This window comes from Thermobia domestica, chromosome 11, assembly GCF_964235325.1.
Source record: "Thermobia domestica chromosome 11, izTheDome1.hap1.1, whole genome shotgun sequence".
In the NCBI taxonomy this organism is placed as follows: domain Eukaryota; kingdom Metazoa; phylum Arthropoda; class Insecta; order Zygentoma; family Lepismatidae; genus Thermobia; species Thermobia domestica.
The window spans coordinates 225,199,578-225,220,104 of record NC_137464.1 but is presented as its reverse complement, the minus strand read 5'-3'; the positions used below and the strand labels follow the sequence as shown (position 1 = coordinate 225,220,104).

The window sequence follows — 20,527 nt, the reverse complement described above, 5'->3', positions numbered from 1 at the left end:
AGTTAGGGAGGGCCCGATCCAATCATATTATAGCTCATTTGCAAGTTTTCCGTGAAAAGTTTAGGGAGCCAGTCAAATTTTAGGGGGACCAGGTCCCCATGGATACGGGACTTAAACTAATGATGAAAGGTTATTTAAAGTTATAACCCCTTTTTGACTTTTAGCCCTTCCTTTATTTGAGTCGGGGTTGTCCAGTTTGGTACAAAATATAAGGAAAGTTCATTTTGTCATAGAAATCTTGAGTAGGGCTGGGAATTTTGAAAGAGTGGGGGAGGAGAGGGGGCACTGAACAATTTCATGGTAATTCACGTTGTAAACAAACGGTTCGCAACGAATGGAAGAAACTTTATATGGAATCGAAAGCCCAATATGTTGTTTAACACTCAGTGCAAGCACTGCGTGATATCTGGTAGACAATGGATGCTATGTGCGTGGAAATAAACACGTGTATTCTGTTCAGAGTCACCCAAGACCGAGAGGTGAAACTGAACAACGGAGGGGTGACACTGAACATTAAAAAAAAAAACACTAAAAATATGCAGAAATACTAAACGTATATACAGTATTTTAGGAAAGAATAATCTGCCTGTGTAATATGTACAACAAGAACAGAGGAAGATATTTACTAAAGCCAAAACAAAATCAATAATATATCTACTGTGTGTTAAAAGTTCCTTAGGGAACTTAAACCCCATAGAGTTAAGCAATGTTGGCATGTGCTCCCGCACTGGTTCTTCATCGTCCACAGATGGAAAGTACATTGTCACCAGCGCTCACACAGACTACGTAGTACCAACGTCTGCACCTTGAACATTGGATCCAATTACCCATTTCAGATGACCCAGGTTGGAGAAGTGAAAGCACTTGCAGCATTGCAACACGGAATTAACGAAACATTTTCTCCTTTCTCGGTGAATGTCACAAACACTGCATTTGAACAAGCTTTGTCTACCACAAAACGCTGTGGTTTATTGTTGAGAGAAAGGCCAGTCTCTTCCACATTGTAGATGTGATCCGGAGAGTAGGCCAAGCCAGTGCCTTCTACGGTTTGACGCAGGAGATCAAAATATTCTGTGATAGCTTCCTTGTTGAAACCTTTTGCTCTTGTAAGAGATAGCTGTTGCGCGGTTCGTAACGATAAATCAGGTTGTTGTTTGAGAAACAATCGAAGCCAATCTTTTCCCGCCGATCGTGTCTCCCTGTTGAAAGGATGCTTCAGTGCTTTCTTTTCAGCATAGTCAAATGCGGCTACCTTGAGAAACAAGTTTTGCCATTTTGTCTTCCCCTTCTTTCCCAAAAACCGGCTGAGCTCCATGTGACTTCTTACTGGCAGATTTCAACCGCAAGTATAACGTGCCCTTGGGTATCGCTTATTAGCCTGGCAGAGGAACAGTTTTTATTTTTTAATTTCCTCTAAGGCTTACGTCATTGTTTGCTCATTAAATTGTTCGTATTTTGTGACATTCTTTACTCTCTTGTAGTCTCGGGGCAGCTGTAATGAAACATGAAAACCTGATAAAGCACTATATACAAATTGTGCAGTAAAAACAACATAACAGCAACACGAAGCTGTGTTCAGTGCCATCCCATCAAATCTGTTCAGAGTAACCCCACAACGCAAGTTGTCGGTTAAGTGTTCGTAATTTTCACAGATGGTAGCACCAGTCAGCATGCAGCAGTCAGGCATGACTAAATCCCCGCCAAACTTCCATGCATAAGCAACGTGGTTCTGTGCTGTCTCTGATAGAAATTACACACTATATACACAAGGTCTCAAACTACAGTATGGCTATTTTATTACTTAGTACTTACATTTGTGTTTGCCTCGTTCGCTTTCCTCTCCAAAACAAACGTGAGTTCCTCGTGTTGCACGAATGATTAGCTCACCACACAAACATCTTCCACTTCCACCACTTTCTACCAAGCTCAAGGTGGCGTTTTTCGAGAACAAATGACAAATGTTAATATGTTCAGAGTCCCTCACCCCACTCTACAGTAAGCAATTCGAAGTGTGTATCATTTCAGAACTTTGTTTGCAGTAGTAGGAAAGGGGCACTGCAAGTAAGGCCGAGGCTCAGAGGTGAGTACTTAACAGAAAAGTACTGTTTAACATGAGCTCTGAATGAAGACTATGTCGTACCGGTAAGTCGCTTTGGGAGATTAAGCCAATTACAGTATATGCTTTTGCTGTTGTCCTGAATCAAACAAAAGAGAATACCGGTACTCTCCATATATATCAATTGTCCAAAAAATGCAAGTATTTAAATGTAACTTTTAAAGTATCCGTCTAAATTTACTGAAATAATACAAGTTTCAGGAGCGGGTCCAGGACGGATTTCTGAGGGGGCGGTGGGTTGTAAGACTACTTCTTACACTGAGAAAAAAAATTGTAGGTGGCGTACTTAAAAAGATAGGTTACATGCGTAATTCCTGTAGTTTTTGGACTTAACGTACAGAGGACGTATAACTGAAAACGCATGTTTTATAATACTTTCTGTATAAGTGTTCCATCTATACGTACTTTCTGTATGAAACAATGTAGGCGGTCAGGATCTCACATACAAATGGACGTATATAACATATAGCTGACGAAGGTAACATAAGTATATGCATGTGATATACGGAAAACTGTTAGATGTCAGACATCCTGCAACGGCATGATGTAACATTTAAGGGCAGTGCCTATGTAGCATACGGATAACGTATACTCCGTATTGATTTCTATAGTAAGCAAGAGGACACCGTATACTTGTACAATATACCGCTGTCCGGAGAACGGATTTTTCTCTGTGTACAAGGGAAGAGAGGGAGATTATATATCGAAGTGGAAGATGGTTTATACACCAATCGAAAGCACTAATGACACCTATTACTAAACTGTAATACAAATTTTCCGAATGCATATACCGTGCGAGTTATATTAATATACAGAGTGTCTAGAAAATCCGTTGCCACCCCTAGAAATCGCAAACGGTACGACAGATGCCAAAATAGGAAAACACGTGTTTGATCATTTTAAAAGTACAATGTATCAAAGCAAAAATTGTTGTCCCAGGGCCACCCGCAGGGTCCCAGGCGGGGTCCAACTAAAAATTTGCAAATGGTGACGATATCAAGTAGCATATCGTTGGAAAGCTGTTGGGAAATGAACGAAGACGAAACAAGTCTCTACTCTCTAAAATTGCAATGTGCAAAATGGTAGCCGGTCAAAATGTCAGCAGAGCCACCATTGCAAAGTCTATGGCCACTCTCATAAACCTGAAATGATGCGACAGATGTCAAAACAGGAAAACACGTGAGTCATCATTTCGAAAGTAGAATGTTTGAAAGTAAAAATATTTGTCCCAGGGTCCTCCACAGGGTCCCAGACGGGAACTCCCAACTGTAAACTTTCAAATTTCAAGGGGAGTCAAGTAGTACATTGTTTGAAAACTGTTGTTAAATGAAAGTAGATGGAAGAAGTCTGGACGTTCTATGATAACTTTGTGCAAACACCTTGCGTTTCAGTTCTTTTTTCTGTAGTCGGGTGTACGTTTGTCTTCACTTTAATTCGTGTACGCAACCTAAAGAAAGGAAATGCGCTTACTATGAGATTCTGCTCTTCGGGGCAAATTAATGTGTAAAGAAAGAAAGAATGAAAGAAAGAAAAGGAAAAGAAACGACAAGATCGAAAAACGAAAAGGGTCGGAGATTATTATATTGAAGTGGAAGATGGCTTATACACTAATCGAAAGCACTAACTATGCTCATTAAGAAACTGTAATATTGTTATTGGTCCGAATGCATGTACGGTGCGAGTCATATGCATGTTTAATTGTAAGTTTTCCCATTTTCACCGAATATTGTATCAGATAGCATCGGAAATGGTTTGAATAAAGTCTGAAACTGATTTTTGTAGACATTTGTGTTTGACAAAAGTGCTAAATCGTAGTTCATTTTACATGCACAGTGAATAACTACTTTCATACACATGTAGTTGTTTCATTTAATAGCAGCTTTCAAACAATATTCTATTTGACCCCCCTTGAAATTTGAAAATTTTGAGTAGGACCCCGTCTGGGACCCTGTGAAGGACCCTAGGACAAATATTTTTATTTTCAATCATACTATTTTCGAAATGATGACTCACGTGTTTTCCTGTTTTGACATCTGTTACACCATTTCAGATTTATGAGGGTGGCCATAGACTTTGCAGTGGTGGCTCTGCTGACATTTTGACCGGCTACCATTTTCCACATGGTAATTTTAGAGAGTAGATACTTGTTTCGTCTTCGTTCATTTCCCAACAGCTTTCCAATGACACGCTACTTGATCTCGTCATCATTTGCAAATTTTGAGTTGGACTCCGCCTGGTCAACAATTTTTGCTTTGTTACATTGTACTTTTAAAATGATCAAACACGTGTTTTCCTGTTTTGGCATCTGTCGTACAGTATGTGGTTTCTAGGGGTGGCAACGGATTTTCTAGACACCCTGTATATTAATATAACTCGCACAGTATATGCATTCGGAAAATTTTTATTACAGTTTCGTAATAGGTGTCATTAGTGCTTTCGATTGGTGTATAAACCATCTTCCACTTCGATATATAATCTCCCTCTCTTCCCTTGTTAGAGCTACTTTTAAGAGCTCCAAACTCTGGGGTGGTTTTATTTATATATAAAATAAGAAAGTTTCCTCTTCTGGGGGGGCGTCTCACCCCTGGATCCCCACCTGACAAATTTAGGTTGGGAGCTAAATTCCGCACTAACTTAGCGATGAATGCATACAAATAAAACGGCGTAAGCGAGCACTTACGGTACGGAGGAGTACTATTTTGTCAGGTTGTGTACGCTGCTGCCATCTATGGGCAAATGTGGAAATCACAACAAGGTGACAGAAGTTGCCTTGCTGCAAGAGTGTTACACACACAGGAATTACTAACTTGTTTTCTCCTCTTTTTCCCTTTTTATATCGCATGTTTTTATTGCCTTCTTTTAGAATACAATACATTACACTAACAACTGAATTTATTATTCGCAAGCAAGGAAAGAAAAGTAGTTGAATAAATAAAACTTTTCTACGTCCAGTTCCAATTATCTAATTGGGCACTCATGGACACTGCTCAATAAAAGTAACTTCGAAAATCAGATTAATCGGGACAACACAAGATAATACTGCGTTAGTTTGCTTACACTGATTGCATAGTATATAAATGCTTTATAGTTAGCCATTTACACTTGTGGCAAAGTATAGAAAGAAAAAGTCATTTTTCAGCAGTCACTGAGCAGTGTGAATCCAGAAGGTAGAAACTGAGGGGGGGGGGGAGCAGTCAGAATCCAGAGTATGATAGATATGACACGAGTTTACTATACATTTTCAAAAATAATAACTTAAATTCTTTTTGTAACTTAAAAAAAAAAGAAGAAGAAGGAGGAGGCTAGGCTCACATCCCTGGACTACATCTGCTACTGTCACTGAGCACATTTTAAACTATGAATCCTTTATCAATTTCAAGTTATTTTTCTTATGAGACTACTTACGCAATATTTTATTGATTATGCGCATAGAAGCTCGGGAGGTATTTAGGAGCAACTTATACTCATCACGAAGGAAAATGAGAAAGTTGCCCTAAAACAATTCTTCTAAAATTATCTTATCTAATATGGAATAACCCGTAAACTAATATATATATATATATATATATATATATATATATATATATATATATATATATATATATATATATATATATATATATATATATATATATATTAAGCTTTATCACCACCCGGAAGTCAGTACATACTTTAGCTCATTGCCTTAACTACTGCGCAATGAAACGTTACATATTATAAATATTGTACTATAAGATAGAGTAATGTTTCAGCTACAGCACAAGACACTGATTCATTTGGTTGTGTCTCCTGATATCGAAAAATGTAACAATAAAAGAAAATATTTGATTCGTTTTACAATAAGCACACTAAATGGTACTTGCATTAATATCTTACAAGAAGTGCTCTGTTTTACGAAATGTTTGTTTGTATGTGTAAATTATTTTAAAGTAACGATCTTATTACGAAATAAATATATTGTTTGACCGTTTTTCGTGTTATGATTCATATTTTATTTAAATATTAATTTACATTTAAAGAAATAGATTTTGAGACGAAACTTGCGCAGAACGCCATAATGCGTTGTTGCAAAATTTTTACGTTTACTGTAGTAGTTACAATAAGAAAATTCCTGGATTCTAGCGTTGCAGTTCGAGAAGCGGAATTGCGGTAAGGGTCGAAAACAAATTTCTCTAGTAAGTATCCAAGGAGAATTCCATGATTACTTCCTTTATTATCTGGCTTCAGTAAACACTCGACACTATCTGGCAACGCCACACTATTTAAGCAGCGTTTAGCATAGCACTGGGAATACCTAGTGATCGATTTTAAAAATGTGAACACTATTAATAAAACATAATTATGGTCTATGTGTTGTACATAGCACGTTAAAAGGGCTTGGGTGGATATATACAGTGAAATGGCCCCAGATGAATCTTGGGACGACAAGTGGGTGGTATGTAAGTAATCCCAAGATACTGTACATTAATTCCTCACGTTTCAAACTTCAACTTGCTTCATGAGAAATGGCACAAAATCGAAAAAGTAGGATTAATTTATTTCTCAAGAATGGCTCGATCGATTTTGTTCAAACTTGGATTGTATAGGTGTATACAATAGGGTGGAGTGAAATAGTGGTCATTTTTTTTTTTTTTGGAATTAAGTTTTCTAATAGGGCGGAAAAGTTGCCTTACCATTAGAGTACTGTATCACAAAAATATTAGTCTCGTTAATTAATTCCTTTGGGTGCCACACGGGACTTGAAATTTGGCTGTAATCCAATATTTTTATCCGTATTGGTAAAAGGGACAAAATATTTTTTTTCTGTATTATTTTTCTAATGGAGAGAAAAGGTTGCCTTACCATGAGAGTACTGTGCCACAGAAATATTAGTCTCCTAAGTCATTATCTTTGGGTGCTATACGGACTTGAAATTTGGCTGAAATATGTATTTTTAACAGTATTGTGAAATGAGGCATTTTTTTTTTCCTGTTCGGAAAAGTTGTTATACAACAATATTGTATCACAGAAACCTCACTCCTCTGAGTCAGTTCCTTTTAGTGTTATAGATATAGAGGACTCGAAAAGTTGTAACGTACTTATATTTTTTACATTATACTTGAATGGAAAAATGAAACTAAGTATCTTACATACATGCTATATTCGAATACATCTTTATAATTATTACAAATATTACACAAGTTTCATAGTATCAACTTTTTTGTTTCCTATCTTAGTTTGAAAATCAGTTGGAAAATCTTTATAAACATATGTGAACAAACATAAAAAAGAACACTATCTTGTACGTAAAATTGGACTAGATTTATGTGTAGTCTGTATTACCCTACGTATTTTCTATATACTCGACTACAGGCATCATTGATAAATACTGTATATTAATAATATTAGAGAAGTTAGTGATGCGATTTTTCATTCTTGTCTGTTTGAATATAAGCTAAGAAAGCTTTATAATATGATATGTAAAAAAAAAGATGACAAAAATACACCACTCAGTACAAACATAAGAATTAGGTTTTTGTGTGTAGTGTATGTTACGATAGATATCTACACACAATTTTTAGATTAATTGCAAATATAAGAAAAGTCATGTAATGACATGAACATTTCTGATCTCAGTTTGAAAATAACCTAGGAAATCTTAATATACAAATAATATGTGAAAACATGACAAAACACATTACTTTCTATTCTTGAAAATGAGCTAGGAAAACTTCATATCAAAATAATATGTGGAGATACATTACACTGTAGAAAACTCTGACTTTGTGTTGAAGACAGGAGTACGTCTTCCGGACTCGAGTCTTGCCCTTATGTATCCATCTCGTGCACTTACACCACAAACACAAGACGAAGCTTCTGTCATTAATTTTACACATCGTTCTACAGCTTGGCTAACGCATGGAATATTCGGAATTTCAATATTTGTGGTATCACCTTGAATGACTCTATGAATATTCGCCACAGTGAGATCCATAATAGTGTGTGTTTGGGGGGTTTATTTTGAAGCTGAACTGGGGGTTTTGGAGCTGGGGGGTTTGTTTTAAAACTGAATTATTTTGAAGAAATGTCTTGATCCATCTGAGCCAAAACGTTTCTGTTTTATGCTGAACCAAACTGGCGCATGCACTTTTACAACATACTGAGAGAGCACTTTTAATTCTTCTGAAGGGTTTGGTGTAGCTACATGCAATCGAATAATTCTGTTTGCTGTAGGAACCCACCTGACGTGCGAAATGTTTCCTGGATAGCGTTTTGCCAAAGAATCAGGAAAATGTCCATTTGAAACAGCCCTGCAAATCTCATACAAATACTTCTGATCCGCACTGAGATCATTATAATTCTCGAAATCTGAAAGATGGATCTCAATTACATCTTATTCCACAACTTGTTGGTTTTCACAATTTAATAATGATCTTCCAATCTGTCCAGAAAATTCATGAGGACCTGTTGTCTTACCATCAATTGATTCTAGCAAATGTCTTAAAGGGAGTTCATTTACGTGCAACAGACAAACCAACCATTGCAAAAGTCTCTGAACAGACTCTTCTAAACTTCGTATTATTCCACCCTTTCTGCCAGTATTTGTAGCAGTCCTTGTATTTGTAGCACGAACATTTGAAATATTTTCACTTTACGTATTGTAAAATACTTTGGTAGAATGAAAACACATACTCTCCATTTCAATTCTGTTTAGTTCAAGTTTCTAAGACAATTTTTTGGCAGGATATCAACCATTCCTCTAGTCTCCTTGCTCGCCAACCTAAAAGTTGGAAAATTTTGCGGAAGAAAAGGGTTAACCATGCTGGCGGCACCCAAAGACAATAGATTTCAACAAAAATAAATATCGATTTTTAAAATACTTACTAAGGAGCAATAATCCCGCACTATTAGAATACCGATGTGCAAACTTTAATTTTTTACTCCATCCTACTATACAAGGGCTAAAAAATTAACAGCTCCCCCGACCATTTTCCTCCTCAAAAAATTCGATTCAATATTTTGTGCCCCTTTTGACCTATGATGGTCTGCGAGCATAATTATAAAAAAAATAATTTCAGATGACGCTTTAACCCGACTATCACATATATTTTTTCCAAAATTGTATCACGGGTACGCCATGGTCAAAATTAGCCAAAACAAACCATATCACACCTAAAAGGGGGCAATTGCAAAACGAATTTGCTACGTGAATATGCTAAAACTCACTAAGGCCAAACTCACTAAGGCCAAACTCACTAAGGCCCATTTGATGGTCTGTGGCATTCCCATCCCTAGGGATATAGTAAAACTGTTGATATTTAACAATTTATTTGGGATTGAACACTCTTATCACTTTAAAACACAAACGAAACAATGAATCTTTGTGGTTGTGTGAATTTGCTGTGGAAAAAGGAATACCGACAACTAGAAGCGTCTTTTGCAATTTTTCTTGAGGAGGGGGGGGCAAGAGCCCCCATCTACACAAGAATTGTACTTTTATATTAGTAAATTATAGTAGTTAATGGATTAAAATATAGACCATGTAAAACTTATATTGAGGACAAAGGTTATGAAGTTCCTATGCCTACATTTAAAGGCAAAAAATCACAATTATTCACTGCAGAAGCAAATGATACAGGTTTGTTACAAGAATTCCTTCGCCAGTTGAAGATACCCATGGAATGCTGAGAGAAAAGTATCGTCTGTTTGGATAAAATATTTGTCAATGAAATGATAGCTAGTATCTGGCCGTATTATAGAATTGCCAGTTTTCTACTCAATAAATTCTCCACACGTGTGACACCAGATGAAAACCACTCTGCAATGAGCGCAATCATGAAATCTGTGAAAACTTCAGGAAACGAAAACACCTTTGCAGCCTTTATTGAACAGAAGAAATTGCGAAAAGAGAAACAGAACTCCCTTGTGGCTAAACGGTTAGCATACGCGCCTTTGGCGTGAGGGACTCTGATTCGTTTCTTGGCGGACAGGGTCGTAACTTGTGGGGGTAGGGAGCAACTGCCCCTCCAGGAAATCTCTCCGTCGTTTCGAGGGGGGGCTCACTTTAAGACAAAATGTTCTTACTCCATAGACTATACGAACATGAAATTATAAATGAAGCATAAAAATGGTTCACTATATTACATAAACAAAACAGCACACTGAAGGTAAATAAAACAAAATTGAGTCGTGGGCCCATTTTAGTAAAAAAAAAAAAAAAGTCTACTATTAGGGGTCCTAGAAATGATATTTATTCGTAATACTTTGAGATTCATCAATGTTGTCATCTTAATTAATTTGCCATGTATGGAACGGAATCAGGGGCGTGCAGAAGAGCCCACAGACTCCCGGGGTCCCATAAAGAGTAAGACAAAGATAGAAAGAAGGAGTTTATTTTCGAATTTTGCGGGAGGACCAAAAACAACTTTTTCGAGGGGCCCAAATATTAATGCTTGCCCCTCCCTAGAAAAAATTAATTTACGGTGCTGCCGGAGGGAGCTCGTGGTTCGGATCCCATGTTAAGCTGTCTCCGGATCCATGTCTCATATAGCCTTGCTGCTGAAAGGGACCATAATTTAAAATCATAAAAATAATAATTTTTGAGGAGAAAACAAAATTTAAAGTAAAAAAAAATAATACCTAATTTTAAAAATAGTTGCCAAAGTACTGTAATTACCTTTTGAACAGCGCATAGACCATTTAAAAACCTTCAAAATCCATGTTACTGCCATCGGAATCTTTCCTCCTTATGGGAGGCGCGGTGCCTCAGTGGTAGAGCGTTCACCTCCGCTGCTTGGGGTCCCTGGTTCGATCCTAGCTCGCGCCTTGTGGACTTTGTGGTGGACAATCGCCGTGCTCATGGGTTTTCTCTGGGTTCTCCCGCTTTCCTCATTCCACTATTTCTCATCATCACCGTCTCCTTTAGCCTAACCGGCATAACCGTGGGACGTAAAACTTAAAGATTTCATTTTTTCCCCTCTTCACTCTTGTCGTTACCATGGTCGAGCACTCCGTAGCTCTCAACTTTTCCAGCATAATATTAAAGCTGCTCGTCCCAAAAAAAAAAAAAAAAAGTTTGCCCTCAAAAAAGTTTAAGATATGAAATTTGAGATCCCGTAAAATGTAAAATCTAAATAAAAGTTTTTATTATTTCTAGGGGTTACAGTTAGTGTTTTAGTGATATAGGGCCAAGATCACCATTATGCTTACCTTAAGGAAATATATCTTGTTCAAATGATAGGTTAGGAGCAGCACCTCGTATTATATTAAGTTCTTTTGAAAATGGTATAGTGGGCCCAATCCATGCTTGATTATATTGAGGGTACAATCTTTGACCCAACTTAAGACCCTGAGAAATACATATTATTTAGGGAACCATAAATTAGACGTTTTATGAATTGGTTACAGATCACATTTTCGTTTATTTTTTGCGGGGGGAGGAAGGGAGTGAATCTATTCCATGTTTCGTTTATACATTCACATTCGTGTTCACATGGAGTAAGAAACTGCTTCATGGTAACTTGAATAACTTAGACTAACATTACAAATCGCTGAGCAACGCAACGTTTATTTCTAAAATAATTAATGTGTGACAGTTTCGCCAACTAACAGAACATATTGACTTCATCAGACACTGTCTGACAGTGTCTGAGACTGTCATAGAAGTCGTTTCCTTATTTTTAGCAGGGGCATTATCATGCAGAGGCTATACAGGTGGGAGATGTGTTTTCAGTTAAAGGTACGGAATAGATTTGAAAGGAAAGAAATGTCCATAGGGTGGTGCAAGGAGGTTGAACAGGATCCGGACAAAAAGGTGGAAAAGTGACTGGTGATGTATCAGTGTCAGAGGAAGAAAAGAAGTTATTAAGCTTAGGACATAAATTAAAAAAAGTGTCTGATGAAGACAATATGTTCTGTTAGTTGGCGAAACTGTCACATATTTATTATTTTATAAATAAACGTTGTAAGGAGTTTGTAAGTTTAGTGTAAGGAGTAAGAAAGTTCATTTTGAAGTGAGGCCCCTTGAAGGGTAGGGAGCTTAAGTAGCAGTTCAGTTACTGTCCTTTAGAGACCTGCACCGCGCCAAATTTTTCGGCCCGAGCCCAATCCAGCCCGAATGTACCTAGGCCCAGCCCGATAAGTTTTTTTAAAATTCTTGGGCCAAGCCCGGTCCGGGTCCGATAAATTTTAAAAGTTTTTGGCCCGACCCCGGCCCGATAAATTTTTTTAAAATATTTAGCTCGAGCCCCAATCTTTCTCAAAATTTAGTATTAAACTTGACCTAACCCTTAGAAACATTTTCTAAACTCTGGTTCATAACCTGACGCTTGCCTGCCGAATAGTACCATTGCCTCCTACAACTTTGCCTCTCATCGAGAGAACAGAAACTCCATTTTCTGTGACAAAAATCTAACTTAATTGATTTTTAGCATAAAGTGAAGATGGCAATATTGTTTAGCGACAGGCAAAACTTTCCCACCCATCTTGTCATATTTTGAGTTCAGTGAAGGTCAAGGTCAGAGTTCAATTTACCGCGCAATGCCTGCAATCCTCTATAGTGAAATTGGAGCCGCTAAGCAACACAAACTGTAAATAGCTATTGCATTCTTTGTAACACTTTTCACGGGCACACTTCTTCAACGTTTGACTTTATTCCAATTATTGTTTAACGAAAGTCAATAATTATTAAAGAATTGCAATTAATCGGCCCCAGTCCGCCCCGACCTGAAGAGAAATCAGTGTCGGTCCGCCCAAGCCCGGCCCGTGCAGGTCTCTACTGCGCCCAGAAGTTACAACACTTTCGTCAACGTCGTTTTATTCTTTTTTTTATCAAAACCATTGTAGATATTATACAAAACATGTCCTCGTTTCCATTAAGAGCATTACTGACGCCATACTTCAAAAATATTTAACGACTGTTCGTTCACGTTCGACCAAGACGCCATAATCATTTGCACATCTATGTGATTGTAGGTCGTTTTTGAGCATCCTTAGGCGTCATCTGATGAACGCTATCATCCATCATACTGGATAGAACAAAACCTGTACCTTTATATTTAAAATACGCGCTCCATTTTAAAACCGTCTTTTAAGAGTTAAAAAGTATGTCTTATATTCCACAAACTACGATACCCAACTTCCTAGTTTAATCTTTATATCACTCTATAAAACATGTTTAATTTTTAATGATTTCTTCCTTTTTTCTTTTATTTCAGCTGGCACTATTCTTGTAGTAATAGAAGTATTAGTAAACTCCGTGTATTATGAGAAAAGACATCTTCCATTTACCCATCCAAAAGGCGCTGTGTTCGACTACGGGTACTCCTATATGATAGCATGGCTTGTATTTATCATCTATCTTTTCTCTGGTATCTTTTTCATTTACTTCTCACGGAAACGAAAGGGTAACAAAGCGCCGACAGAAGAAATAGCAATGGCGGACGAACCGACAATTATTGGCCGATAGAACAATGAGATAATTATTCTACAAATGAAAAAAAAAAATGAAAAGACAGCCTTTTTTGGTTCTAAAATGCAAGAATGAAATTTTACGAAATCATAAATCTGAAAAAGAACAATAAATTTAGATAACAACACACATGATAAAAAGGCATTATATAAAGAATGATTATTATATCTCATTGTTCTTTCGGAAAATGAGGGATCTTCAATTCAAATACAGAGTTCCAATTTTTCTTACAAAGAAGCAGCATTTTTAAAGATCTTAATGTGAGGTTTCTTTATATTATCCTTTTAAAATACAAAATACATTGTTTTAGAATACTTAGAGAGGAAAAAAGTAATATCACTCTATAGTACTTAATAACAAAGGAATGTCATCATGCTTTTTCGTCAATATCAATTTTCTATAATAATGTGTAAAAACATTTCTTTCTTTTTTATGTACCGTATATTTTTGTGCCTTAAAAGAACAGCAAAAATAATATAGTAAATTTGACAATGTTATAGGTATGGTGTTATGTCATGCATTTTTTCTGTGAGAAAGACTTTCTCTGTTTGTTACCATACGAAAACTAAATAATATAATCAATTACCAAAATGTTCAACATTAAGTTGTCACAATTATGTAAAGTGCTTTTTGATCAAGTCATAGAAGACAACTTTTTTTTTTTTTAAAAAAAACATACATTTTTAAGGATTATTCTCTATAACTAAGGTACATAAGCTTACATCTGTATAATACCTTATAGTATAATATCTTTATAAGTAAAACATCTTTGATCAATGTTAAAAAGAATGTACTCTAATATTATTAATAATGTGTTAAATTGTATTTAAAAAATTGTGAAACTCTTCCGAAAATCTTAAGAGGATATATCTAATTAAAGGGATATTCAGACACATACCTGTCTAACAACGATATTCAAACTCTTTAGAAAAAATATTTTATTTATTATTGAGGTATATATTACACACTACACATATAAATTGACAGGTAAAGTAAGTATAAAATAAAGCTCGAAACAATTGTTGCCTTTCGATCTATTAATTCTTTTGTTGTTATCTATCTAAAGTGCTTAATGTACTCTTTACATATCACATTAGAAACACTGTTGTTTAAAATGTTTTAACGTGTTTAAATAGTGTGTTAACGATTGTTTACACTCAAAAATCGTTTACAGAATTCTTCCAATGTTTATAACTAAAAACTGATCAGAACCTGTGTCAACTGCCAACGACTCAAAACAGGTTGCATTAATAAGATGTCAAAGCTTGATATCGATAAATACTATCTGTTTGTTTCTTCTTCTTCTAATTATTGCTTGGATTGTTGGACTTTCTTCGTATTGTTACTGGGACTATATATGTATACACCAAAGGCAAAATAATATTAATAAAAATAGGTTGGGGTTGTGTGATTGGATTGTGAATTTCCGAGTTGTGACTTTTTACAATTTTCTTTTTGTTACAAAACCTATTTTATTTGGACCATTTCGGCTGAGACAAACAAATGATATTGAATACTTCCATCCATTTATTTGCTTTAACATGATGTTGTTTCGTGCCAATATCATGAATGTAATAAATTACGTATTAGAACTGTTATATCAATTCCATACGTGGTTTCTTGACTCTGTGGAGTTTGCTAAAAAATGTTCTAAAGGTATTGAAAAACTAAAATAAATGACTGTTTGTTAGGATCTTTTTATGTAAGATCTTAATAATACTTTGTTTTGTGTCTATTGTTGAGAGCGATATAAGTTATTATTGTTAAAATTTATCCCCTTACAAATAATGATCACTTCCCCTAAAATATGTGATTCCGGAAGTGTAGTAGTTGTTATGTGTTTACAACGATTTCCAACTTGAAAAAATAAACAATTAACAATCGAGGTGCGTTTTCATCATCCATGTTCCACTTTGTGAGAAGCTAAAGTTATGAACGTAACTAATATATATTTGTTCCATGTGAATTTATTATTACATGTAGTAAAGCTGGCTTAATATATTCACTGCCAAGTACTATTTTTTCAATTTACATCTGATATACCATTACCTACCATAAATAAATAAATATTTAAACCAAATTAATGTTAAGAAAACTATACTAAATATTTACTTTTAGAATTTAGAATCAGTATGTAATGGCAAGTTTATACAGGAAACATGGATAAAATTTAAAGCTGGACACTACAATTTACTTTTAAGTGAGACGGTATTTATGTGGATGTGTTACAAAAATACAAGTTATCCAGTAATGGCAAAATGTTTACGTTGGTCTTATATTTTGGTGCACCTGTATGCTTTAAATGTATTGAAGAATTATAATGGTCTACCGGTGTTCGTCTTTTCTTTTTCTTTTTTTTAAAAAGATGTTGTCTTTCAATTGAGCAAACTGTACTCCTATCTTTCCATTTTGCAAAAAGATCCACAAAAAGTATAAAATCATTAATTTCTAAGTATAACACAAATTCGACCTGTTTCGAAGTTGTGGAAACTATATAGATTTTTTTTTGTATTTTCACAGAACTATTAACATTGTCTTTTCTTTCATTTAAATAAAATAAGTGATGATTATTATTTTACATAAAATGGTATACCAATTCTATATAATTTGAAAATACTTAAGACTGTTCAGATTTTTTTTGCAGAAATTGTAAGATTTCAAAGTCTTATCATCTCACCTATATCAGAAACAACATATATTTTTAGAACAAGTAATAGAGCTATGTGTAAGTGAATTAAAATGTCTTTACAATCATGTTATTGTACAAAACAATTGCATTTTTGTCCATACAGATTCATAAGTAGGTATGTTGTTTTGATAATCTGGTAAGAAACATTAAAACTTCGACTTGGATAGGTAGGCCTATAAGGAGTACAAAAATGATCAACATATGCTTGGCACAAAGTTTTCTGATTAAAGAAGTAATTGAACACATTGATGATCAAATTTCAATTTTTTCTGAGAATGTTGAAAATGGTTTGGAAATCATAAACGATTAATGGTGCCTCGATCATAAATTTCAAGGAGAAGGAAATAGATTTTACAAATTAAATTATTATTAGATTTAGTGATAAGAAACATTAATATATTATTAAAATTATACTTTTTCAGTGTTCTATACAAAGTATATACAATATGTAATATTCTAAATTGAATGCATAAATATATATTCATGTAATCATACATAGATATACTATATGTAAGGAAAACTATAATAATGCAGTTGCATATTACTGTATAACGTGCATATTACTGCATGTATTTAAAAGATTGTAAGAGATTTCTAAACTATCTGTGATCCTTCTGTTATATATTTTTGAAAGCATGTTATTTTAAGCGATGGAAGTTGATAATAGCTGTAATTACTTTATTGTATTCTATTTGTTAAATAACGGTCATTTAGAAAGGTTGTATTTAGTTATTAAAATATATTATTTAGTTCAAAAGTGATCATTAAGAAAGTCGTTGGATTGGAAAAGGCTTGAATACGATTCCTGCTCTTATTACATTATAATTTATTGTTTATTACCTAAAAGCTAGAAGTCCATTCGTAGCTTAATAGTCATGTTACCACCTTTATTATATCATGATTCGATTTATTGCATTAGTTCCTGTGCATGGAATTCAATGTTAAACTTTATGTCCACGTCCACATTAACAACAGCGCGAGTATTATTGTCTACAAAAAGAAATCAAGTATCACCATTTTACTAATTAAAGCAAACATAATGATATAATACAAATTTTATTTCTTATTTTGAGTTTAGCTCCTTGTAAGAAATAATCCCCATCTGGCTGTTATTTTGACGAGACACGTTACCAAAATCGAATATCATTAAAATCATTACATCCAAGGAAAATCTTTAAAATATAGGTATTTCGGAATCTTTATCCTTATACAAGAGCGATATCCGGTACGATTCAAGAGCGTTTGCCAAAGATAATAGTTTCAATAGTTTAAAAATTAAATACATGAAACTAATAACTGATGTTTTTCTAATTCTGTAAATTTCATTAGAAAACTTACTTAATTTTTCTTTATTTCTGGTCAGTGTCTTAATTTTTTATATTGTTAACTTTTTAGTGGTTCATTTTTTGAATTGTAAAGAATAATATTTTTTTGAACACACCAGTATGAAAATGTCTATTTGACCGTTTCAATAATTACTATCAACTTCTATCGTTTTAAACTATTCTAAATACTATGAGTTATTACAATGAAAATTATTTTTACTTGCGATTTGAGGTTTATTTCTTGACAAAAAATATAAATTTGCAAAGTTCCTATTTTAACTGTTTTGTATTTTCATTTTTCTTGTTTAAAAAAATGTATGTCCTTAGTTTTGCAAATATTGTCTTTCGTCAGCCTGCCAATGGATGATTTTCCCCTCAGCTAGTTTTACCTTTATTACATAATGTTAAGCCTTAACCGTTCAAATTATTTCTTAAATGTTTATTGGCTCTTGTTACAAAAAATGAAAGATAAAAAAAGCTGAAGAATTTTAAAATTGTGTTTTGTATTCTTTTTATTTCTAAACACCTTTATTGAATGGTAACCATAGAGAAGTTAAGTATTTTCGTCACTTCCAGTAAAACGAAAGTGCAAGATTTCAAAAGTTGCACTTTCAATTCCAAACAGTATACCTGTTAAGTAAAGATAGCATAGACCGATATAAAACTTAAAGTTAATTTCATATAATAATTTTCGCACGTTCCATACTTTGATCTACTTATTTTTAAAAAATTTCTTGTTTTGGAAATAGAGATAAATATATAATTCTCTCTTTTGTTATGATGTTTATAGGTCAATAGATAACCTAATAACTGTGAGTTCGATATAGTATATTTATTGCCTTTTCTTAATATTAAATTCATGTTTTTCGTCTTCGGGTGCAAGCATGGGTTCCAGTTACTTTTTTATCACTGAGTTTGGTTATATATAATTCTCTTGTAATATAGTAAATTTTAGCATAAAATGTTATTAAAATGTTGGATGGTGATAAAAAATGGCGGGTGAATCTCAGCGTGTTTCTTTGGACCCACGAAAAACGAATGATGCCAGAGGTACTAGCAGAAGTACGTCATGCCTGACCCATCTATATTACGTGATACACTTGAAAATAATTTGGAGTTTATAAGAACCCATATTGGTCCCTCTGCATTAAACGTTTTCTTGGCTTTTTATACAGAGTTAAACGAATTTTTTAAGTAACTAAGATGGCGAAATGTAATTTTAATTCATTAAATATCATTGGTTATTCTACAATTAGTGCGATGTAGTCATAATTTGACCTACATTGAAACCAAAATTTAAGATTTGAATTTACTAAAAAATATGTGGTTTGAATTTTTTTGTTTGTACATTTTTTTCGATTCGTTTTTAAATAGGCAAACATTATTTTGACCTTCTTGTTTGCTTAAAAAGTCGATAACATTTTATTTAAATTATTTGCTTAATTCTTTTTCGTTTGACCTTTTGTTTGCATAAAATTTCTCGTATGAATTTTTTTGATTATAACTTTTGGTTTCAGAATTATTTTAATCGATAAAATTTTAGTTTAAAAAATTTATTTACAATTTTTTTGTTTAATAAAATTTTTTACAGTTCAATATTTTTAATCGATAAAACATTTTCTTTTAATTTTTTTTATTTACGAGATTTAAGTAGACCAGAATTATAAAATCATCAGAGGTTTCCGATTTCTGGTAAACATTCAAAATTTGAATACGATATATATTTTAAATGGAATAATTGCATGCAACACACTACAAAAACATGTCAATTCTCTGTATCAGGTTTCTCGACTAGTCAAATATGATCAAATAAATACTAAGCAAAGCAGATGAGCAGTTAAAACTCGTAACATCTTTATAATCTATAAAAAAAATACATTTTACATTTAAAGATATAAAGTATGCAGATGTAAAGTTACAAGATTTCTGGACGATATATATATGCCATTATTACTATTCAATGTTATGTAATAAATATCATCTTCACAGCTTCTGAATACTATCTCTTTGTAGTTTAAATCTAAGGTGAACCACGAACCAAGGGCTGACCAACGTACACATACTAAATGTTGAAATACTGTACATTCGAAATTAATGTCACATAACTAAATGTAAACAGTACAACTTCCGAAGTAAACATTTGCCCTTGCCAACGTATCCTGCCGAAAGTTTAAAGAGGAATGTATTCAAAAACAATCTCAAATCACTAAATTTAAACTTACACAATTTTCTAAAATAAGTGATCACACGAAATAAAAGTTCCTGTGGTGCAATGCATCCGTTTAAGGTTTTAAGATGAACGAGCATATACCTCTTCCAAAATTGACTAAATTTCAAATACGTAAGATTTCAAAATAAAACTTCATCTAAAATATTAAAAGCAAGATAATTTTCTCCCAAATTAATATATCCTGAATTTGGTCACGAAAGTTTGGGAAAGATAACTTCGGCAGCTGCAAAAAAGGACCCAAATTATAGTGAACTTGATGCAGCTTCCAAAGGTTAATCAAAAGGCTTCAATCAAAGACGGTTTCAACCGGGAAAAAGTGCCTTCTACAATCATATCAATCAAATTTGGTTCCTATATTTCGGAAAAAGCAGCCTAGATCTGTTATGAGGACACCTAACTTCCAAATAAATTCATAGATATAATATCCAAATCGCTCAAAGAACGATGTTCTATAATCTCTTTAAATACTTTGTACGTACTATGGAAACATATTGATAATATACTGTACTTTTACTGGTTATAATATTTTAAGAAGGTGTACCCTAGCATAGTCCAAGGTAGTACATCCGAGAGGTTACGTCCTAAGATTTCATCTAAGATGGTTTCAGATTATATCTCTCAAGTTTGGTTTCTAAATTTTGGAAAAGGTTGTGATAATTATGAAGTACCTAAGCTAAGAAACTTCTTACTGTACGTCGAAGAGGTTAACTCACTAATC

General features: G+C 34.0%; 1 protein-coding gene across 2 annotated transcripts in view; it reads left to right on the top strand.

Annotated features, from left to right (window-relative positions):
* The window catches only part of LOC145664772 (voltage-dependent calcium channel gamma-7 subunit), a 282,980-nt gene extending 265,299 nt beyond the window's left edge, over positions 1-17,681 (top strand). For both annotated transcript variants that reach the window (XM_081731721.1, XM_081731719.1), the window contains one exon: positions 13,312-17,681. In XM_081731721.1, coding sequence (XP_081587847.1) covers positions 13,312-13,562 — 251 coding nt within the window. In that variant the 3' untranslated portion in view covers positions 13,563-17,681. The remainder of the gene's footprint in view (positions 1-13,311) is intronic.
* The last annotated feature ends 2,846 nt before the right edge of the window (positions 17,682-20,527 follow it).